At 37.6% G+C, this 22,847-nt stretch overlaps 9 protein-coding genes across 9 annotated transcripts; 4 read left to right on the plus strand and 5 right to left on the minus strand.

Annotated features, from left to right (window-relative positions):
• Positions 1-507: 507 nt before the first annotated feature.
• Positions 508-6,210, minus strand: STT4 (1-phosphatidylinositol 4-kinase STT4; the record flags this gene model as incomplete). Its single annotated transcript, XM_018366865.1, has 1 exon — positions 508-6,210. One exon carries the CDS (start codon positions 6,208-6,210, stop codon positions 508-510), a length of 5,703 nt encoding a protein of 1,900 aa, XP_018220704.1.
• A 276-nt stretch (positions 6,211-6,486) lies between these two features.
• On the plus strand, positions 6,487-7,188 carry UBC12 (NEDD8-conjugating protein UBC12; the record flags this gene model as incomplete). Its single annotated transcript, XM_018366866.1, has 2 exons — positions 6,487-6,489; positions 6,688-7,188. The coding sequence occupies 2 exons, from the start codon at positions 6,487-6,489 to the stop codon at positions 7,186-7,188; spliced, it is 504 nt and encodes a 167-aa protein (XP_018220705.1).
• Positions 7,189-8,028: 840 nt separating this feature from the next.
• On the plus strand, positions 8,029-8,934 carry CDA1 (chitin deacetylase CDA1; the record flags this gene model as incomplete). The annotated part of the gene is made up of 1 exon (XM_018366867.1): positions 8,029-8,934. The coding sequence occupies one exon, from the start codon at positions 8,029-8,031 to the stop codon at positions 8,932-8,934; it is 906 nt and encodes a 301-aa protein (XP_018220706.1).
• A 342-nt stretch (positions 8,935-9,276) lies between these two features.
• On the minus strand, positions 9,277-9,540 carry DPA10 (Dpa10p; the record flags this gene model as incomplete). Its single annotated transcript, XM_018366868.1, has 1 exon — positions 9,277-9,540. The coding sequence occupies one exon, from the start codon at positions 9,538-9,540 to the stop codon at positions 9,277-9,279; it is 264 nt and encodes an 87-aa protein (XP_018220707.1).
• Positions 9,541-10,361: 821 nt separating this feature from the next.
• On the plus strand, positions 10,362-11,300 carry CDA2 (chitin deacetylase CDA2; the record flags this gene model as incomplete). Its single annotated transcript, XM_018366869.1, has 1 exon — positions 10,362-11,300. The coding sequence occupies one exon, from the start codon at positions 10,362-10,364 to the stop codon at positions 11,298-11,300; it is 939 nt and encodes a 312-aa protein (XP_018220708.1).
• Positions 11,301-11,425: 125 nt separating this feature from the next.
• Positions 11,426-14,167, minus strand: IMH1 (Imh1p; the record flags this gene model as incomplete). Its single annotated transcript, XM_018366870.1, has 1 exon — positions 11,426-14,167. The coding sequence occupies one exon, from the start codon at positions 14,165-14,167 to the stop codon at positions 11,426-11,428; it is 2,742 nt and encodes a 913-aa protein (XP_018220709.1).
• Positions 14,168-14,633: 466 nt separating this feature from the next.
• On the minus strand, positions 14,634-19,394 carry CDC25 (Ras family guanine nucleotide exchange factor CDC25; the record flags this gene model as incomplete). The annotated part of the gene is made up of 1 exon (XM_018366871.1): positions 14,634-19,394. One exon carries the CDS (start codon positions 19,392-19,394, stop codon positions 14,634-14,636), a length of 4,761 nt encoding a protein of 1,586 aa, XP_018220710.1.
• Positions 19,395-20,022: 628 nt separating this feature from the next.
• Positions 20,023-21,267, minus strand: ATG39 (Atg39p; the record flags this gene model as incomplete). Its single annotated transcript, XM_018366872.1, has 1 exon — positions 20,023-21,267. One exon carries the CDS (start codon positions 21,265-21,267, stop codon positions 20,023-20,025), a length of 1,245 nt encoding a protein of 414 aa, XP_018220711.1.
• Positions 21,268-21,909: 642 nt separating this feature from the next.
• MRPL15 (mitochondrial 54S ribosomal protein mL57) lies at positions 21,910-22,665 on the plus strand (the record flags this gene model as incomplete). Its single annotated transcript, XM_018366873.1, has 1 exon — positions 21,910-22,665. One exon carries the CDS (start codon positions 21,910-21,912, stop codon positions 22,663-22,665), a length of 756 nt encoding a protein of 251 aa, XP_018220712.1.
• Positions 22,666-22,847: the final 182 nt, after the last annotated feature.

Here is a 22,847-nt window from a genome sequence, read left to right on the forward strand (position 1 = left end):
ATGGAACGAAACAAGAATGGAACTGTACGGGATTCTCTCCATCATTGACCTCTTAAACCGGAAGATTATATATATAACAAAAGATTTTGTTGGCCCTCCCTTTTTGTGCTTGCCTTTCCGAAAACCGGCAGCGATTGGAGGTTGATGATTGAATCGCCTACGGAGAACAACTGAAGGGTTCAAATTTTTCTCGTATGCACTAATTTCTCTATTCATTGGTCAGGACCTTTGCCGAGTTCGGCGCCGTGAAATTCGAAAAACAATGGGTGTTGCCCGGCATCGTGCGGCCGCCCTTTTGCGCTTTCCGGTCATCTTTTAGGTAATCTGGCACCGTGCCCAAGCGGCTTGGCACAAACTGGAAATCAGGCACCTACGTGTGACCGGTGTCATCCACGAAGGTAGATAAGACAATGGAATACATAGATCGAAAAAACAAACGAGAGATACTTAGGTGTAATTAGCGTATAAATATTTAGATACAGGTATATAACGTATGTATGAAATGTATCAATACGGAATGCCGTTTGTGAGTCTTTGGAACTCATCGTAACCCTTGGTGAAGATGCTTTCATAACTTTTGCGAATTAGCGTCTTCATGCATAGCGCCGCTTCGTGGTCGGTTTTTTGAGGCTGGAACCTTGCTCTTAGATTCTTGATCGTCTTGTGACCCTTGAAGCATGGAAGACCGCTTCCTAGCATGGGGTTAACGCACTCGATGATGGCTTCCACGTGTGGACGTGCCGCCAGATATGCTTTAATACACAGCTCTTCGAAGTCTAAGTAGGCCGGTGTTTGGGGCGAGCCGCCCATGACCTTGACCATCTCCTTGGTCAGTTTGAATGGGACTGCCTCGAACTTGATGCCACCCGGGACAATATCAAAGATAAACCCGAAATCAATGTGTAGACAGTGGCCTTGATCGTCGTACATAATGTTACCGTTGTGTCTGTCCTTGAATTGCAACAGATACGAAATTACACTGTATCCCGCTAATGATTTGACAAAGTTGTTGCGTGCATTTTGAAATTCAATGGTAGATTCGTTACCGAATTTGCTTGTGAAATATTCGTATAATCCATTAACGGCTTCACGTCCTAACATGTCTCGGGACACTGAATTGGGTAGCACGTCGATTACACCACAACCTGGCGCTGTCGCGGTGACTCTATAAGGGAAAACATAGACATCCAATCCAATGCTGGACCATATGGTTCTAAACAAAGAAACCAATTGCAGCGCCAGAACATCCTGTCTACAGTCATCACCAACTTTGAAAATTGCTCCTTGCCATTTTTCAATTTCCATGCTTTTCTTGGTCAAAGGATCCTGCACTTCTTTCTTGATTTTAAAGGTTGCCATGAAAGGTGCCTTTGCGTGTGATTGAAGTGGCTTACCACTTTTCCGATCAATGTCAATAACAACACCGTCGGGGTTGGAGGGCAAATAAACATCGGGTTTTACTTCAATGGTGCTCATCTCTTCATCGATCTTATGCTTCTTTTCAGCTTTACTTTTCTTTAAGTAAGGCTTCAACTTACCAGATATACCAGTAACTTCATCGAAAAATTCAAATTCACGTTCGTAAAATTCGCGATGGGTTTGGCTGAAGGTAGAAACCATACGCTCCCGAATGCGATCTAGAGTCGGTTTGATTTCATCTTCTTGTATACCCTCGTCATCTTTATAACAGTTGGCTAGCATGTTCCATATAATTTGATGTGAGAATAACACACTTATCTTTGCAGTGTCTAAAATTAATCTTTCTACGTATCCAGTTTTGTCATACCTTAGGCATTGGACAATTTGAGGAACGTAGAAAAATACTAAATTCACGTCTTGCGATTCCAAGGAATAGATGCTAAATTGTAAGATGAAAGGGTTACCTTGCCACTCAGGAAGGAAAAGATTGATGGATTTCAATGGACTGACTGGTATCCAATACAAAGCTGCGTGCAAGTCCTTCTTACTGCTTAAACCACTTCCTTTTATGAATAGGTCAAGAGCGCTTGGGGATCCCACACACATTAAGGGGTGCTTTTCGACTAACCTTACTAGCGCCTCCTCCGCCTTCTTACTGTAGCATCTCTGCAAAAGATTTATTGCTAAAATTGGATCGTTTGCGAACGTAGATTCAACGATATCGTCCGAGAGCTCGTTACTGTTGGCCCCTTCAATCTTCTCCATTGGGGTCAACCATGTCTGAATTTGTTGGATTTCACTTGCCAAAAAGTAGTTTAAAATCTTGTAATCCTTTCCACAGTGGCGCGTCATTAATGAGCTTAGCTTGTTAAGCTGAACAAAAAGATCTCTAGTAATAGATAAGTCAGCTTTAATTTTAAGTTCATTAGAACCAAACGGCCAAGCGACGGGCTTTTTGAACCAACTCAAAGCACCATTTGTGATCTCTTGCGATAAGCGACCAATGTATTTGGATCCTTGTTTATAGCTCGCATTCAGCACAAGCGTTGCAAAGAGTAACAATTCATGGCGGATCATTCTGGCAAACGGATGGAGTGAAGCCTTATACAAGTTTTTAATACCATATAACACACACTTTGTGAATATTTTCAACAAAAAGTCACTCTGAAATAATGTTCCTTCGAAATGGGAAGCAAAGAATTTAATAACGTGGAGATGTGGTTGCATAGCTTGAGATGCATTTTTTGCGTCTCTGTTGATACCAGCCTTGTCATAGGGAGAATATTCCATTTTTTGGTACTCTTCTCCCTTTATGTCATGATCACGAGAATAGAGGCCAATGTTGTCATCAATGGAGCGCATCCAACAATAGCACACATCTACTAAAAGGAGGTGTGCAACTTCGGGCTTTTCGGTTATGATTGTTAACCAGACATTTGTAGCAATCTTAAGAGAGGCAGAAGTAAAGACTTCAAAGGGGATGTGCACGATATCGTATACCAAAGATGCAGGTGAGCCATTACCAAGAATTAACAAAGCGGTAGACATGTCGAGAAAGTCTGTGACGTCTTTAGTAACAACTTTGTTTCCTAAGCTTAGATTTTTTCTAATGTTTTTTTTAGAAATAGTGATTTGCCTCTTGATATCCTCTGGTGATGAAGTTATAGCAGTATCAAAAAGATATTTTGATCTCCAAGAGTGCAAAGATATAAACCCTGATATTGTGTTTGGTTTCTCCGGACCATAGTAGGTCAGCCTCGATAATTCCTTATCCGCAGGTAAAATCAAACCGGCCATGTCCATCGCAAACGAGACACCAAATTCAACAGAATTTAATCTGCTGTATTCGCCCAAGTCAGAGATGTATGATTGTAGCAAAATTTTAGCATCCTGGTTGCTTCTATTCAATACTATTCTTACCCATTCTTTAGCAGACTTATGCAATCTCGATAACGTTGCAGTACGCCATGACGCTGAACTCGGGATCAAGATTTTTGTTCGAGAATGTTTTAGTTTAAACTCATAACGTGGCTCGAATTTATTGGACTCCGAATCTAAGATACTATCAAATAAGGCGGTCAACATATCCAGCAAAGTGTAAAGAGATAGGTGATGACATAACGATGATGGGATGGATCTGATAAATATTTCACAAGCGTGAAAAGCAGCATCTTGCAAAGTTGGCTCCCTATGGGAAAGGCAAAGTAACAAGTTATTAAGTTGTTGAGCAATCATTTTGGAGTTGAATATGGCATCATTTCCCCTTTGAATTAACTTGGCATATTTTCTGATCATAGAAACCGATAAAACTGCTATACATTTTTCGATTGAACCGGAAAGGATAGAAGCATCGGAAAAATACAGTAATGTTTTTGAGCAATCACCTGCTTCACACCTTATTGTCTCTAAAAGAGCTGCGGCTGCCAAAAACATGATTTTGGACGACGAGGTGGTCCTGTACTGAACGATATTTGTATTGAAATACTCAGTTATCTGTTGCTTTTGTTGTTTGATGTTTTCATTGGAGGAACCACGACGCAAGATTGTGTTCATTTCCAAAGAAAGTTCTTTGTTATTGGCAGGGAATTCAGAAGCTAAAGGCGGTGAATTGGAGGCAATGGTTAATAACGCAGAAAAATTTTCTTTGACAATGGGTGCGTTCAAGTGGTATCCATGAATAACAAAATTGAACCATGCATTCCTAAATTTATTTGTACTGGCTTCATCTTTGCTGATGTCTATAGGATTGTTACCTGGATCAGGTAAGAGCGCAGCAAGTGGCTTTAGATAAGTAGCTATTTGGTCAGCCACACGAGAAATTTCTGTTTGCGGCCTGTGATGTTCCAATCGTTCTACTTCCCCACTAGAAATAATTGAATCCAATAGATCGTGAAGATATATGAAATATAGGTCACTTGAAAAATGATTAGTCAATAATTCCTTGGATATTGCAGACTTTGCATTGATAATATTTTCCAATAACGCACTATCGTTATTTTTGGCGGCAAAAACAGTTCTCGATTTGAAAAATTTTAGAAGAAGGGAAAATTCAGTCACTGATGTATTGGGAGCCAATCTTGCCAAAGAATCTAGGATAACACTATCAAACTCCTTAGACATAGCATTAACTTTCTGAGTGAGAATGGAAATAGTCAATGCTGTTATGCTTTGAGTGTTATAATACGACGCAATTGTTGTCGTTGCAGCCACGCAATTAGAGATTAAAGAGGCGTGGTACGTCATAGTGGTTCCGCTGTTGGCATCGTGTGAGGATATTTGACCTACAGTTGCATTCCCAAGGGGGGCACTGGTGCCATTCAAACTAGGGAACGAATTTCTCAAAGGTAAGTAGTCTCTCTCAATGTTTTTGCCTGATGTTATTGTTAACTGACGCTCGCGAAGCACTGGAGCTGGAGATCCATCTTCAGAAACGGCTAATAAGTTGTTCATAGAATAGATTGTACTCACAATCGCATCTTCATTTAGAGGGTATAACCCTGTAGTAAATATTTTTGCAACATCTTTAACCGTACTGGTGGTGATGTGAGGGGATGCAACTAGTAACGGAAACATACGAATTAGAGTTAGCGATAATTTTTCCGTAAAAAAATTCAGTAGTGAGGCAGAAGTTACAATCGCTTTTGTCAATAATGGTGTAACAACATCAGACAGGAAGAATTTATCAACGGATTCCGAAACAATTTTTGTGAAACTTTCAAACATCTCGCTTTCTGTATCTTCGATAAATGGGATTAGACACAGGGTTTGTAAGTAGTGGGCCCGCGTATCAAAGGAGAACTTTGCTCGATTATCAGTAGATAAGTCGAGAATATGAGACTCAGAGCAAAACTTTAAGGATAGGTTGCACACATCTACAAAAAATTCTTTGTTACATCTGATGTTAAAGAAAAACTCATCGATACTCTTGGTGTCGGTGCCAATATCAGCAGCTTCCTGATCAAACTTATAAAATTGATGTTGCTGCTTTAACAGGAATTCATCTAGATTACCATTGATATCTGGAGTATGTAGCAGGTGAGATATTAAGGAAATTTGTAAGCGAGATACCAATTCTAATATATACGCGCCGGATAGCTCATTTCCGGCATCATAGTACTGGACGATTGAATCATTCGTAAATGCTGTTGAGGAATTCAAGATTGCCTCAACTTCACTTAAAAATGGTCCATGAAATACAAGCTTTGCTAACTTTCTCCAAGCGAATTTAGTTAGTTCCGCAGAATCGGGAAAGCGAATGAACGCGTTAATGAAACCAATCAACGATAGTAATCCTGATTGCTTTACAGTAAAGACTTCTAATACGCGCTCAAAATAGACTGATATGATACCGCTTATAGTTTCATAAAGAATAGGATATTTTTCACACGCGTGAATCATAAACTTTGTCAATTGGAAAGTCAGTAGCTCGATCGGATTTCTTAGCTCTTTCAATTTGAACCTTGAGGACAGAACGTCCGAAATTCTTTGTCTTGGAGATTCCAGAAAGTAGGGCTCAATGATTTCTTTAATCATCTTTTCCACCAAATCAAATGAAGTAGGGATGGCAGTACAAAGTGAAGTTAACACTTCCCATTCACTCAGTGTGAGTGGCATGGTGTATATTTTCGATGTGTTCGTAGAGTAGAAGATAGGCAGAGTACGAGTTATTAAATCTAGCGTTGTTCCATCGTCACGTTGCTCATCTAAAGTATCAGTGGAAAATTTGGTCAACTTTCCAATAGCTTTCGCCCTTAAAGACGATGAGGCTGTTAATCCTCTAGTAAATCTCATCTGCCTTAAACGAGTGATACCTCCGATTCTTGTTGCACTTTTTCTATCCTTTATGTATTCAACAATAGTTACTAATGCTAAATATGTTTTTCTCAAAGCTCGAACAACTCCGCAGTATTTTTGAAAAATTACTACAAGTGTACTTTCAGCTTGCCCGTGCCGTTTGATGAATTTAGCCAGGAGGCATGGATCAAAGAAAAGAACCTGTCGGGCCGTTTCATAAAGTCATTAGGGCTACTCACCACCATCAAGTGAACAAAAAACAGGAGGATTACAATGGTACGTTAATAGAGATTTTTCGCCTCTCTGCTTTTCCTTCGTACTTTCAATACTTTGATACTAACATACACATTTGGAGAGTGATCATGCATATGCGTACTAAATATGTATCTATCTCCAACTCAGTTTAAATAGCTGAAGTTACGCCAATTACAAAAAAAAAAACAAAAGGAGAATGAAAATAATGTTTCCATACAGCCCCATGTATCGGCAGCTAGGATTCGATTGATCAAAGATCTTGATTCGTTGGATCTCCCACCTACAGTAACTTTAAGCATAAAAGCTTCACCACATAGCATGGATAGGATGCAGCCGCCCAAATTGGAAGTGGTTGTGAGTCCCGATGAAGGATACTACAATCACGGTTCCATCAGTTTCAACCTGGATTTTAACGAGGTTTACCCAATCGAACCACCAAAAGTAACATGTTTGAAAAAGATCTTCCATCCAAATATTGATTTAAACGGAAACGTCTGTCTAAATATACTTCGGGAAGATTGGTCACCGGCTCTGGATTTACAAAGTATCATTATCGGGCTTCTTTTCTTGTTCTTAGAACCTAATCCTAATGATCCCCTAAATAAAGATGCAGCAAACCTGTTTTGCCAGGACCAAAAAAAATTTGCAGAAACTGTTATATTGACCATGTCTGGAGGCTCAGTCGATCATGTCCTATATGATGACGTAGTTCCTCATTGAGTAATTTTTTCTGATGTAGTATATAGTATATAAATAACAGAATTATAGATGAGCTTGACTCAGTTAACGCTCTATTGTCTCAGCAGCCTCTTACAACGTGCACTTCTTATTGTCAACATTTTTTTGACTATTAAAGTGTATTTTATTTTTCCATTTTCATAATGCGGCTAATATGTTTGAAGATACTCTTACCTGTCTTTGAGGAACTATTTAAAAGTAAACAAAATAATATATTTGATCTTGAAAGCAAAACGTAAAAAAAAACAGCCCCAAGGACAATTCGAAGCGGAATTGTATCTTCTTCATAATATAAAACAATCACAATAAATATTATTGCGCGAGGTGATGCATACGGCATACTAAATTAAGTAATTTAAATCTGTAAGGAGATTAATAAACATCATTACATCATTACAGGTATATAATACTACCATAAGATGCGAACCTAAACCATAGGTAGTAAAAAAAAATCTTTCACCAGGCACTTTAAAAGAAGATACGCAAACTCCCTTTCCGGAATGGCTAAAAGAATTTACCGATATTACTCAACTGCCTGGGTTTGGTTGTTTCAGAAAAATTCTTTCTATTAAATATGTGAGGACAACTTTCGGATCCTTTTGTTTAATGTCACATTTTTTTCGGTCGCCGTCATTCGAGCACAATTAGAAAAACTCGTCTTGATGTATTTTGGTTCTTTTTGTGTTTGGAACCGAGTAATGAATTTCAAATTATGAATAAAACATAATTTGATATGAATAAAAAATAATTTGAATAGAAGAGAAACGAAGAAATCGAACCAACACAAATTAAAGGCTCGATACCTACACGAAAAAAAATAAAATGATAATATACCGTGCAGTACAAACTGCGCTATTGGCAGGTTTTTTTTTGAAATCTGGGGAGTGTTTAGCTTCCAATGGGAGCACTGCATTAATTGGGGACGAAGATATGCAAACTCCCTTTCCAGAATGGCTAAAAGAATTTACCAATATTACTCAATGGCCTGGGCTTGACCCACCTTATATTCCACTAGATTACATAGATCTCACTAAAGTCCCAGAGTTTGAACGGTATCAATCTGGTAGGTGTCCAAACATTTCCAGAGAACAGTGCTCATTCGACTGTTACAACTGTGTTGATGTTGATGATGTTACTTCGTGTTTCAAGCTTTCTCAAACATTCGACGATGGTCCGACCCCAGCAACAGAGACATTGCTTGAAAATTTGAGACACAGGACCACTTTTTTCGTTTTAGGAATTAACACTGTTAATTTCCCTCATATATACGAGAGTGTCGTAGAGAGAGGTCATTTAGTCGGTACACATACTTGGTCACATGCATTTTTACCAAGCCTATCAAATGAAGAAATCGTAGCCCAAATCGAGTGGTCAATTTGGGCAATGAATGCTACCGGTAAACACTTTCCTAAATATTTTAGACCTCCTTACGGGGCCATTGATAACAGGGTGAGAGCTATTGTTAAACAGTTTGGGTTAACTGTGGTCTTATGGGATCACGATACTTTTGATTGGAAATTAATTACGAATGATAAATTAAGAACGGAGGAGCAAATATTCAAGGATATAGAGACTTGGAAGAGTCAACGAAAAGGCTTAATTTTGGAACATGATGGTGCACGAAGGACTGTCGATCTTGCGATTAAAATCAATAAATTAGTTGGTAATGATCAATTGACTGTTGCAGAATGTATTGGTGATACAGATTATATAGAGCGATATGACTGAGTCAAATTTTGAAAAAATTTGAGAGTTTGTGAGATATGATATTTATTGATAGATTTTTAGTTTTTTTTAAATAGATTCTATTTCACTAGAAAAATGTTTTGTTATTTCAAAATAAAAAAGTATGTATTAAAGGACATATATAAATATCGTATATATATATATCGATGCTTAGATGATAGTGTCAGAAATAGGAGTAATTGGTACTTACAATGCTGAACTCACTGTAAGGAAAAGGATATATTTTTTGAAAGGTAAAAAAGCTCGGTTTCTTAAAATGCTGCAAGGATCATAAGAGCATGTGTTTGAACAAACAGTGGATTCCCATTGTCTTTCGGTTCAAAATTAAACTTTCACGTGCTCCGATACAGTCTCCACCTCTTCGTTATCTGTGCAGATAACAATGGGCTTATCATGGACAGTTTTAGAAACTGAAGAATATCCGTTTAAGCTTGTAAAGTTGTTTATGGTAGACATTCTACGATAATGAGTAGTACTAGCATCTTTTATAACTGGGATGGTTGTTGATGTAGGTGAGCTCTTTGGGGTAAAGCATTTTGCTGTTAATCTTAGGTTTTTTGTGACCGTTGATATATTTCTTAGTGACATGTTTGCTGCTATTGTTTTATAGTATTGTTGCTTTGATTTTTTAGTATATACTTCTTGGAAGTTTTCTGGATGCTATTTGTTATCTTATAATGAGAGAGTAAGCTAGAAAAAGGCAGTGTATATCTGGTTCTGAATCCTGGAAACTCTATAGCTTTATATATGTTTTTTTTCTCAAGATCTCTACAGCTCACAAAAGAACAACATCATATACTAGATTGTACTAGAGCATTAGTCATATTAAGGGATGGCTCATTACAGGAAGCCTAGTTAATTATCTTTTCAAAATGTTTTTGTGTGCCATCACGGAAATTTTTCAATAGGTGTGCATGATTAATAGATTACATTACTCTGACTATAATTTACGTATGCCCGCTAAGAATGGCTGCACTCAAACAAGGACCGACGGCCCAAAGGAATCCAAAGAGCCAAGCGCAGTCCAGAGATAAGACTAATATTAACTATCGGCTGTTATTTTTATTCCCGCTTGAAATTTTCCGTCGTCCCGTTTTAGTGTCGTCCATTAATCCGATGGACTAGCTAAAGCCGGGCCAATGGGGTCTTCCTTTCTCTTTTGTAAAATGGCACGCGGCTTTAGCATTGGTTGCCCGACAGGGCGGGTGACAGTCGTTCAAAGTGTCAGGAAACACGCGGAAATGCGATTTTGTGACACATGGGAAGTATTACTGTTCTTCCTTTTGTCAAGGTTAATATAATTGTTTGTTCACATATTCTTTTCACTTTAAAAACAGGGTCCCTACTGATCAATCACAAGACGACAGCAAGAAAATAGTCACCAACTCAGCAAAAAAACCGAACTAAAAATGAAGATAGAAATAAAACGTGTTTCTTTGCCAAGTATCGTTGTAATCTCTTGCGCAAGTCGACTTGTTCGTGGAGAATCGAATCTGGGGGATTTGAAACAGATTGACTTCCAATTTCCTAAACTAGAAATAGCTGTTACAAAAACTCCTTTTCCAGAGTGGCTCACTGCGTTTACCGGGTTAAAGGAGTGGCCAGGATTGGATCCTCCTTATATACCTTTAGATTTTATTAATTTTGAAGATATTCCTGATTATAAACTATACGATCAAAACAATTGCCACGTCAATCCAAGAGATTCATGCTCTTTCGATTGCCATCATTGTGTTGAGCACGACGATATCTACACATGCTCAAAACTCTCTCAAACATTTGATGACGGACCTTCTCCTTCTACCACCAAACTGTTAGACCATTTGAAGCATAACACTACATTTTTCAATCTAGGTATAAATATTGTACAGAATCCTGATATCTACCATAGAATGCAAAGAGAAGGACATTTGATTGGCTCACATACTTGGTCTCATGCATATTTGCCGAGTATATCAAATGAAAAAATAATAGCTCAAATAGAATGGTCTATTTGGGCAATGAATGCTACTGGCAATCATACTCCCAAATGGTTCAGACCACCTTATGGTGGTATAGACAATAGGGTAAGAGCAATCACAAGGCAATTTGGCTTACAAGCTGTTTTATGGGATCACGACACTTTTGATTGGAGCCTCCTCCTTAACAGTACCTTAACGACAGAAGAGGAAATTCTAAAAAATGTAGCAACCTGGAAAAATTCATCTACAGGATTGATATTAGAACATGACTCAACAGAAAAAACTGTAGACCTTGCCATCAAAATCAATGAATTGATAGGTAACAATCAGTCATCAGTTTCTCAATGCGTCGGCGGAATTGATTACATCAAAGAGTACCTGCCCTAGATGCGCAAAATTGAAAAAAAAACAAAAAAACAACTACGTATTTGGCAAAATGATCGCTTATCTATCATCTATACGGACATGCAAAAGTCGTTTATCTACATATATATACTTTTAACTACACTTTTTCACTTTAAAGACATTACCAGTCTTTTTTCATCAGTACTGTCCAGTTGTAACAACATGGAAATCACAGGCAGTAATTGATTTCGTTGTTCTTTATGCTCTAAGAACCCCAACAAAACATTTTTTATATATGCAATTTTTTCATTTTTTTCGGAGTCTAATTCTAAAGAGCTTGATGATCGTATCTCTTCTATGGGCAAATGAGACTCACTGGCTGTTGAGAGATTGCCATTCCCGTTAGCGGAGGAACTCATAGAACTAGATCTGCTTATTCTTCCCGAATTATCGCTGTGTTGTTTTGCCTTCATAGTATTCAATTGAGAAGACAATAAACGGTAATTTTTCAATAGTCGGTCGAATTTCTTGTTGAGTTCATTATTTAAATTCAAAAGACTTTCATTGGTTGATTGTAATTCTGAATTTCTTTCCTCAGCTTTAGATAACGCAAGCTTTAAATTGGATTTGATTTGTTCCAGTTGGTTAGAATCATCCGACGTGGCCTGGGTCTTGCGCCTAATATCGCTATTAGCGGAATCCAGTGCCTTGACCTCTGACTTCAGTTCTTTTTCACGAAGCTTCAGTGCGTGTATTTCTGATTTTAGCTCGGCCGCAGTACGCTTCCATTCTTGTAATTCACTGGCTTTTCTTGACGTTTGTAAATTCAGTTCCGATTCCAGTCTACTCTTCTCATCAGTCAAGTACTCCAATTTATTTTCCAGTTCCTTTTGCTTACTCAAATCACCAGATTGACTATCTGAGACTAATCTTCTCAAAGTGCTGGCTTCTCTGGTCTTGTCTTGAACAATATTAGCATACTCATTAAGTTCATCTTCTAAAGATAGTATTTTCTTGTTAGATTCCTTCAACTTGACGTTTAATTCCTCACATTGTCTTTTAATCGAATCCATGTGTTCATTCGAATTACTCTTCACATTTTGTAAAGTATTATACTTTTCTTGCAGAATATTTAACCTTTCAGATAACTTGCCGTTTTCCTTCAAATAGGCTTCATAAGAGTTACCATTCTTTGTGATATCGTTATGCAATGTTTCGTTTTCCTTTTTAAGTAGCTCTAATCTATTGGAAATTTTGATATTTTCTTTTTTCAACTGCTCTGTTGACTTTTCAGCCGCATCCTTTTGCTCATTGAACTGTTTAACCTGCTCTTCCAAGTAACCTACAGTTTTTTCCTTTTGCTTGTAAGATATTTTTAAAGAAGTAAGTTCCTTTGTTATATTCGACTTCTCGAGGGCCAGCTGTGAAAGCTCTTCGTTTAATTTGGCTAGCTTGTTCTGCAATAACTCCTGCTCTTTTTCCTTTTCCGTGCTTGAAGTTTTCAAGAACCCCACTTCTTTGTTTAACGAATCCAATTTATCTTTTAATTCTGAATTTTTGGTTTCGTAAGCCTCGATCATCGCTGCGTTCTTATGACGCAAGTCATCGAGCTCCATTTTACCAGCTTTTACTTCTTCATTTTGCTGGCTGGATGATTCTTTTATCTCATTTTTCGCATCTACCAGTTCATTTCCTACAGTCCTCAGCATGTCTCTTACTTCTTCTAATTCGGAGTTTTTCTCTTTTAAAGATTTCTTAGTTTCAGATAACTCTACATTCAGTTTTTCGAGCTCTTTCTCTAATTTTTCAAGCTGTGAGTCTTCCAATCCACTAGCGCTTTCTATTTTTGTTTTTATTTCTTCATACTGATGCTTCCAGTCTTCACAATCCTTATGTTTTTCTTGTATCGTTTGTAAATCTTCCTTCAGTTTCTTATAACCTTCAGCATTAATTAGGTTATCAAAATTTTCCTCTTCATTGATGCCATCAACACTCGTACTTCCCTTGTTTTTCTTCCCCTTTCTGTTTTTCTTCCTTCTGTTGTTGCTTCCTACGTTTTGGTTCAACGAGCCATTAGACACGATTGTCTTTGACGTCTCTTTTGATTGGTTTTCCAGATTTTCCAGTTTTTCTTCCTTCTCTTTTAAAGAGGTGTTTAACTCCGTTAACGTCGCGGTGTTTTCTTCCATTGTAACTTTATGAGACGCCAATTCCTGCTCCAGTTCTCTTATTTTTAGTTGGCTTTCTTCAAAAGAGCGATCCTTAATGGCCAACTCCTCCTTTAATTTGAATAAACACGCACTGTCTTCCTGTTCTTTGGTATCTTTCTCTTCCTTAAGCTGATCCAATGCAGCTACTTTTCTCTCTAACTCTAATATAATACCCTCTTTACCTTTCTGCAAGGTAGCTAAATCATTTTTTAAAGCATCCATCTTCTCCTCTAGTCCATGTATATCGTTTTTGTATCCTTGCTCTTTCTGTAAGAATTCTTCTTTATCATTTAGTATGTCCCCTGAGGTACTTTCCGGCACCACTTCAGAATTCTCCTTAGTTAATCTCTTGATCTCATCATTCAAAAGATTATTTTTGTTATTTAGATCTTGGAAAAAGGCTGGCAACGTATCAACTGCATCATCAATATTCGATATGGGTGTATTTTCTGCCAAAATCTTTTCGATAGCCTCAAACTTCTCGGATTTCTGTTTCTCATTTTTGTAAGCTGAGAGTAACAAGGGATACTTCTGTTCGTACTTTTCAAACTTCCTTAATTTGATTTGTATATCTTTAGGTAAGCCACTCTTGTCATCTTCAGTTTGTTGATTCGATGAGGCTCCGTTCACATCATCCGCTAAACCCTTCGCTAATTCATCGGTCAGGTTCTTACCAATTTGTGACAGTTGTTTGAACATTGAATTGGTGAAACTACTCCTCGAATACGATGACTTTCGATCTACCCCATATATACTTGGCGTTTGGCGTTCTTGATAAATTCGATCCTCTTCTTATTCTGAATCTATAGGTAATAAAGCCGGGTAATACAGGGCGTTAGTATGATGAGCGCTTTTCAATCATGGCATCAACAATGCTGCAAGATAAGCATATTTAAATATGTACTTTAAAACTGGATCAATAATCTAATTTGCTATAACAAAATATGTTAATATATATAAAAAAACGAACTTTATCAAAAAGGAACTATTAATGAAACGCCCTCTCAAATCTTCGAAAACAAAAAAGAAAGTACTCTACCTGTAGAGTTGAAACTAGTTACGAAGAATATAGGAAAAAAAAAAACAGCCAATATAAATATACGGTCGCATCAAAAAATAAATAAAAAAATTTGAGCTCTTTCTGATTGTTAGAGCTTGTCAACTTTTATCTAAACAATCTAGAAGGAGGTTTCTTTTTGCCTAGTTTCAAAAAGTTTCCGTTTTTATCATCGGTAAACTCACTTAGAAACTTTGCAGTTTTCGTCCCACTAGTGGTAGCAGAGTGTGAGTTACCTTTAGTATTTCCGGATCTAGGTTCTACTTGCAATGAGAGTTGATACTGCTTCTCGATGTGCGGGACATTTTCCAAAGAGGCTTCTATGACAGTCTGAATGTCATCTAATCGTTTCAATTTGTAATGAAATCTTTTAAAGCTTATGATTTCCTCTACGATATTCGCAATCTTGGTCCTCTTGTTGAAATTTATTATGTTCGTCGAATTATGGAGAAAGTCTGCGTTCCCAACAAATGTAAATGTCAAATCAGATAGGTACACACCGAAAAACGGGACACATGCGATGTCTGTCACTGATCGCAGTAACTCTCTATACTTTACGAAGTTTCTCTTGGAATCCATAAGATTGTTTAAATTCTTCAAAATATCTTTGGATTCTATAGAAACTAGATTCCATGTCCTCTTCAATCTATAAATTGGAGAAGAATATAGAGCAGAAACGATAGCGGTCATCGAAGAAAAGTTATTCAATTCCTTACAATGCTGTGCGACTGTAACAAAATACTGCGTTAATTTGCAACGGGTCTTGACATCTGACTGCTTGACAATCGTATGAGAAACAAAGTTGGTAAGTGTGTTTGCATTCGCTATGAATCTTGTTATGTTTGGAGAACCACCCATGTTACAATACTTGGTACCCCACGCCCTATCCAAACATTCGAACATCGTGATTCTGAGGTACAAGTCGTGTTCGAGTACGGTTAGTTGTGTGGCATACGTGTAAGGATCAATGTCCAAAAGTTTCAATTTTTTCAATCTGAAAAATGCTGAAGAAGCGGAGGATGGCAAAGAAGATGAAGAAATATGTGTCGGCGATTTATTCTCCCGTTTCTGCGTAGAACTAATTACTTGCACCGAATCCTGTTGCATCATATGCATTATCTCTTTCTCGTTTTCATTTATCAGTTTTTCATTTATCTTTTGTAGAAGATCTTCTGCCCCCGGAATTTTTTCAGAAACAACCATTTTGGCAAAGTTTAAAATTAAAGGTATGCCTGGTTCATAATAGTTTCTAGTCCAATACTGTGTCAAGAATGTTCTCATGATGTTGACCACACGGCACTTAATGGGATTCGATTTTTTCTCTATCCAAATGTTGTAATCATCATAACTCAATCCTTCAGGAGGATATAGATTATATCTGTAAATGAGGGCATAGAAAAACTCCCTTGCGGTTAATATGCTCCTAAAAGTTATTAGCATTGTCACGTTGAAACCTGCATCCACAAGTTCATGACTGGTCAAATGTTCGATCAGTGCCTCTTTCGTTCCACCGCGAATCTTTCCCCTTGAGTCAAACACTAGACTGCTTTCATAATCCGAAGTTAGAAACCATGGAAGGTTTTTCTCTATATTGGCCGTTTTGCGTTCCGTATATTCATCGGATCCTAACTCATCATCAATAATAGCTTCATCATTCTCGGAATCTTCATCACTGTAATCTTCTGAATAAATATCGAACCACTTCTCTTGCTCATTTTTTAGCAATTCAGCAGTTAAATTGTTCTTCATCATTCTGGCCGCATAGTTCAGCAGGTTCTCTCTTTCTTCAATCAACTGATCAACGATAATGCATGCAAGATTAGAAATCTCGACGTACTTTTCACAAGCATCCTTAAAATCATCGGAATTGTTCAAAAACTCAAGGTTATTAAATTCCACGTCTTGGCTTACTAATACATGGAACAAAGACAACGCTAGTTGCTCGTTTTTCTTATGCAAAGGACCCTTAACTAAGGATGTATTAGCAATATTTTTGAAAGGTTCATGGTGTCCAACAGGGAAATTGGATCTCATGGAGGAAAACAAGTAAGGGTCGTCTAAAGTTGTTTGTTGTGTAGTCATTATTAGTCTAATCACAATGTCATGGAATGCTTGCTTTATGTCAAAAAATTCTGTTAATACTGAAGAGACTGACGACATGGCGTGAACTAAGAATTCCTCACTTTCCAAATCCAATAAAATACTTGGAGTCTTGATTAAATTTTTCAAATTAATAAAAATTGTTAAATCTAAATTCTCCAATATCTCTAATAATAAAACATTTTGATTTATCTGTTCATAAGTGCTTGAATTGATTTCTAAGTTTCTAACTCTGCTTTTGGGTTTGCTTATGATTTTTAAGTGGTCACCTGTAGCGTTATTTAGCTTCTCAAAAATTTGAGTAGATTTTTTTTTCATTGTATTCAAAGTGTCTACAGTTAATGGATATTTTTTCTTTCTTTTTGAAACCCTTGCTCTTGAAAATGTTCTGTTATGAGAAGGCCTGTTGAAAGGTGTAACTACCGAACTATATACGGCTGTGCCTGCTTTCGAGTCAGCTTGGGAATTTGTTTCTGAATTTCCACTATAGCCTGATGTGGAGGCAATGGTATCTGTCATCTTTGGTGAAATCCTTGTAATCGAAGAGTTCTTGGAAGATGAAACAGTTACCTCATTTGATGGAACAGCTTTATTTTTTGAGGAATTTCCATATTCGTCTGTAATAAACGTTGAAAAAGGATTTGTCCAAGAACCACCGCTAAATGTGCCTTTAAAAAATCTTGGTAGTAATTGTGGCAAGGTATTATCATCTAAAAAAACAGAGTTTTGTAACACAAAATAAAGTAGCTGAACATGTCTTGAAAATTTACTGAGTTCCAAATCAACCATTTCATAAACTGTCTTGATTGACTTTAGATTTTTATTAGATGGCGATAGAGAAATGTCCTCTAAAGTAGAGTTTTGTATTGAAGTTCTCGGGGTTACCATGGAATTGATACTATTTCTCGGATCTAAAAGCTGAAAGTTTTCCATATCAGTTTCATTGACAGTACTAAAGGATGATCTTGTTGGCGTTAAAGTATCCGTTGTACTAGTACTGACGTTACGTTTACCAGATAAAGGCGCCGAAACAAGGTCGTGCGCATTCTCTCCTTCGTTCCTATTTTCATCTGCCTCTCCTATAATACCATTATTCCCCTGGTCATCGTTGCCTTTACCATTGATCGTGTCCATTTTTCTCTTGTGAAAAGCAGAATCAAAATATAAATGAGAATTAATACTTATCCTTGATAATGAGGAGATCAGACCTTTAAAAATCTTTTTAATTTCTTTGCTGCAGTTTTTTGCTTTGATTTCGTGTTGCATTAACCTACAGGCTAATTGCGTAAATACTATCGAATCTGATATCAGATCGAAGTACTTTGTAAAATTTTGACGACTCTTCTTGAGAAACATCTTGTGAGCTGTTTTTGTATAGTAAACAGTCAAATCTTGTAACTCTATCCACATTTTTATATCTCTTGAGTAATGGTAAAATATATCGCTTTTCGCTAATAGAGAAGAACGAGATGGGGATGTTCTTGACTGATTTTGTGCCAAGTCGGCGGCAGACAAAGAATTTAATGATGAAGGACCAGCCCCATCAAATTCGTTTTTATTATTTTCGTTATCATCGTCATCAACATGATCAATTTGCGCTGGGTCTTGTTGTTCTATTGAATGAGTCGGCCTGTCCTGTTCATTTCTCATTTGTTTCGACCTTGTCGAATTGTCTTCTATATTTGCGTTTTTCCTTAAATCTCTTGTGTATAATTTGATCAAATGATCATTAGAGGGGAATTTTGGTTCTCTATCACAAATGTCATCGCAATCCATGACTGAGTTTGAAATCAAAGGTAATTCTGAGCAATAAATATCCAGTTCTTTGTTGTAGTATACCAATTTATAATCTGATGTTTTTGATATCAGAGGTATAGGGGACCAAGTGGATGCAATGTTGGAGTGTATCCCATTTATTATCATTTCTATCTCTTCTAACGGTAATATTTTGATAGTATCCTCTGGAATTGGTACGGGGCTTGCCTTCTCGCTATAAGATTGAATATCGGTATTTCTGTCATTCATCGTTGTATTTGTATTCGTTTTGGATAATCGTTCAGCACTCTTTGTTAAATCTTGCGTAAGGCTGGTATTGGAGTTGAAGTTTGACGACTCAGGGGTCACTTGGGAATCATCATTCGAAGTCGAAAAGGTACTAGAATTATTCACAGATGTAGCATTATTGTTGCCGGTACTTGACTCTGCATTGTGAGCGGTTGCCAGTGACGCTGATAAAGTAGAGCTTCCCCTTCTACTTTTACTTGGATTTCTGGGCACATGCAAATACGCACCATTACCCAAACTATTCAAGCTACTGCGTCTTGAACTTTTACTTGAGCTGTACTTTTTCATCGGATGACTATGCTTCCGAAAATGACTGTCCCTTAACGGTCTTCCAAAGTTTTGAGGAAACCAGCCTCTATCAACTTTCCCACTATTGTCGTCAATGACTAATCCATCCCACCATCCAGACGAATTTTTATTCAGTATATATATAGTATCTCCCTGTTGCACAGATAAAAGTTGGGAAGAGCCATCTTTCTTTATGGGGTGATTGAAATCATAAGCAGCAACAACTATACCAATTGGGCGAATACTGGTCAACTCAGTCGCCGAGGGGGAGGAAGAAGGAGATGCTGACAAAGCTTCCGAATTAGTAGAAGTAGACGTATTTGAGGAAGAACTGAATAGTGTTTGGCTTGATTGAGAAGCGTTACTGTCCTCTCTTTTAGAGTTTGCACTGGACATAGACGGATTAGTATCGGACATGATACGATTATATCTAAATAACCACCTTGTTTTTTCGTTTTATCTTTTGTCTATATTCAAAAAAAAATCTCGCTTTTTTCACTCCAGTTCTTTCCAAAGAGCAACTAGCCTGTTCAGTTACGGAATCGTTCACTGTTTGTGAAAAAGATATAATTCTCTCTGGCTCGGCAACGGTGTAGCTTCTTTCGTCCTAATTGAACTTATTTTTTAGTTCTACTTTATTTTATTTTCTTTCCTTAGTTCTGTCAAAAGTCCGTGCCGCGTGATGTTCAAGGGACACTTTGAGCACAATAAGAAATCACGTAAAAACCTAGAGATGAATAATAGTATATAGTAATTGCTCAACGCTTGACTTTAGGTAAGACGACGAAAGTATTTAACCCGTATAAAGCTCTGAAGAATATGTAAATGTAGGAGTATAACATAACGAAAAAAAAACAACAACAATGAAATAAAAACAAAATGAAGTGATGATGAGTAGCTGATACTGTAGAAAAAAATGAATAAGATAGAGAAACATCTTTTTTGATTGTCAAAAAAAAACAACAGATATAAAAGAAAACCGAATTGAAATAATTAACTCCTGAATGAACCACGTTCCCCACCTTTCATTTCCTTAATAAGAGATCTAATGTTTGCATTTGAAGTAGCTCTTTTTCTTGCATTCTGATACTGACTTATACAATTTTGAATGCTTGACCTTCATTCCTAATTGTTTCAAGTGTTTGATAGACCAGTTAGTATCGTTACGAACTTTAAATCGGAAAACCTGGAATGATTTCATTGGATTGAGGCGAAACTTGCGTAGTTGCAATCTGGATCTTGACCAGAATTGCTTCGTTTTTCGAAAAGACTGCCTGAAGAATTTCGTTAGACGTGGAGAAAATTGGTTATACTTATTTCGACATAATGTGAATAGCTTTTGCCAGTGGTGTTTTTGTTCATTATGAAATATCATCAAATTTTTTCGGGTGGACGTGAGAGCCTTCTTGAGAACTGCATGTAACTTCATTCTCCCCCCGTTTAACTTGTCGATTCTCTTATGCCAGCCGTTTTTCATTCTGGCCTTTGTGGTATACCAAAGAATAACAAGATCAGCCTTGTATCTTTTCCACCCCATTATCTCATCATCCTTTAATGGATACGCTATATGGTTGTCGAAATCGACGTAGTACTTCCCTGAGGGAGCCCATTGACTTAAAGAGTTGCCGGTTGAATCATAAGAGTTTTTATTGACAAAGTCAATGTTACCGTATAACATTTTCCTTTCATTATTCCGAAGTAACTGTTGCGATTTGAAGCCTGCAAATACATCACCAGTCAGAGAATACTCAAGGGCCAAGTACGAAAAAGTCATAGAAACTAGCGACGTCAACATGATAACATGCCACATCCTCAGTTTAGTTGTCTTGCCCTCGCATTTATCTATAACGTCATCCATTCGCGAAATCGAATCATTTCTCATAGACGTCGCAGTTACACTATCCTTTAATCTCGAACCTTCCAAACTTGGTAAGACTGTTCCACCAATCTTTGAGCCAGACAAGGTGTCAAACGACTCTGAGATAGCAGGAACTGTGGTTTGATCGGCAGCTGTAGCAGCAGCAGCAATAGCAGCACCCTTTAATTCACCGGGCGTTCTCATATCGTAAACACGATTCATCTGCGAGGAGTCTTCACTGCTAGTGTTCGACAAGACATCGGCATCGAAGTCTTCATCGTCCTCCTYAGCAAAAGGGCCCTCGTGCAAACTATCCAAGGATATTTCCGATTTCGATGCTTCCTCTTCTTCTTCCTCTTCCTCTTCTTTTTCTTTCCCCTTACGTAATTTACGTAATCTAACTACATTCCAATGGTCGTCTTCCAGCGTCATTTTAGGTTTAACTGTTCTACTAGTTTTTGCTATTATTACTGTGTTACTGTGATATCTTTTACTTTCTACCCAAACAGAAGCTTTCGCACTTTTGTTGTATATAAATAAAATGCTTGGCCAGTAACCTGCATATATTTACCCAGCCGTAGTGATATGCTCTGACTAATTATATCTCCCAATGCCCCATCTCATCTAGTGTAGATCATTTACTATGGCTTGATCCAGGTACCTTGATAAGCAGCTGTCACACAAAGGGGTTACCGCAAAATGGACGGATGGCCGAGGGGCGCCCGGGGGGTCTGAGAGGTTGACTGCCCACTCCACCCATACAAACCGCGCAGAGAGTGCCACAGGGCCCCCCGCCAATTGGAAAAAGGTAAATATAGACTAACGGGTGCCCTAAATAGAGTACCCAAGGATTTTATAGGGTTTGAAATAAATAATTAAAAAACCTATTTGGTTGTTGTGTAAAACCTGGTGGAAGGAGACTTGAAAAAAAATGGTTTAGGGTTGATTGTCCAATCTTATGCTACGGGAAAGTGTTGGAAAACTTATATACACTATGAACAGGAGAGGAGAGCTAAGACTGTTAAGATATTGGGCAGCATAGAGTGGACAAGCTTGGGAAACACACAGAATAGCATGATATCGATATCGGGTTCTTTCAGGAGACCGGTTACTGCTTTGAACTGTAATTTCCAGAGCATTCGATCGGTTATATATCTTCATAAGGGTCCAAGAATTAATGGTTTGAGACGAGATCCAGAGTCGTATTTGAGAAACCCTAGTGGAGTGCTTTTCACCGAAATCCAGGTAAAGGAATGCCAGGATAAGGTCAGATCCATACTACAATTACCCAAGTACGGAATAAATCTCTCTAACGAGCTGATTTTGCAATGCTTAACTCACAAATCGTTTGCACACGGTTCCAAACCGTACAATGAAAAACTGAGTTTGCTAGGTTCACAGTTTTTGAAACTTCAAACATCTATTCACTCTTTAAAAAACGATCCGCCCACGGAAAGCCGCGAGAATGGACCACTTTCCTTGCAGTTCAATAATTTGGGCACAAAATTTGCCAAGGAATTGACGTCCAAAAAGACAGCATCGGCATTCATCAAATCACACAATCTGAGCCCTTTCATATTCTGGAAAATGAAAGACCCATTGAAAGACGGCCAAATAAATGGCGAAACCACGATATTTGCCAGTGTCTTAAATGCATTCATTGGCGCGATTTTATCCACTAATGGTTCGGAAAGGGCTTCCAAATTCATCGATGGAAGTTTACTGGATAAGGGAGATCTCCACTCGTTGACCAACATTGCTAATGAGAATGTTGCATCTACAAAGACAACTATACCGATAAAGGAAAAGGAAAATGAAGCTACCCTGTAGAGAAGAAGACAACTGTCCTTTTGTTTTATGTAGTTCATAGTACACTGCCCAGAAATGTATAAAAAATTTTATCTGTAAATAACGATCAAGAAATAAAATAAAGATAGTGACTAAAGAATATATGATTCTAATGTACAGTTCTATAATATCTTCTTTATATTGACTAGTGACGATGAAAAGTT

The sequence above is a fragment of the Saccharomyces eubayanus genome, chromosome XII (genome assembly GCF_001298625.1).
Source record: "Saccharomyces eubayanus strain FM1318 chromosome XII, whole genome shotgun sequence".
NCBI lineage: Eukaryota > Fungi > Ascomycota > Saccharomycetes > Saccharomycetales > Saccharomycetaceae > Saccharomyces > Saccharomyces eubayanus.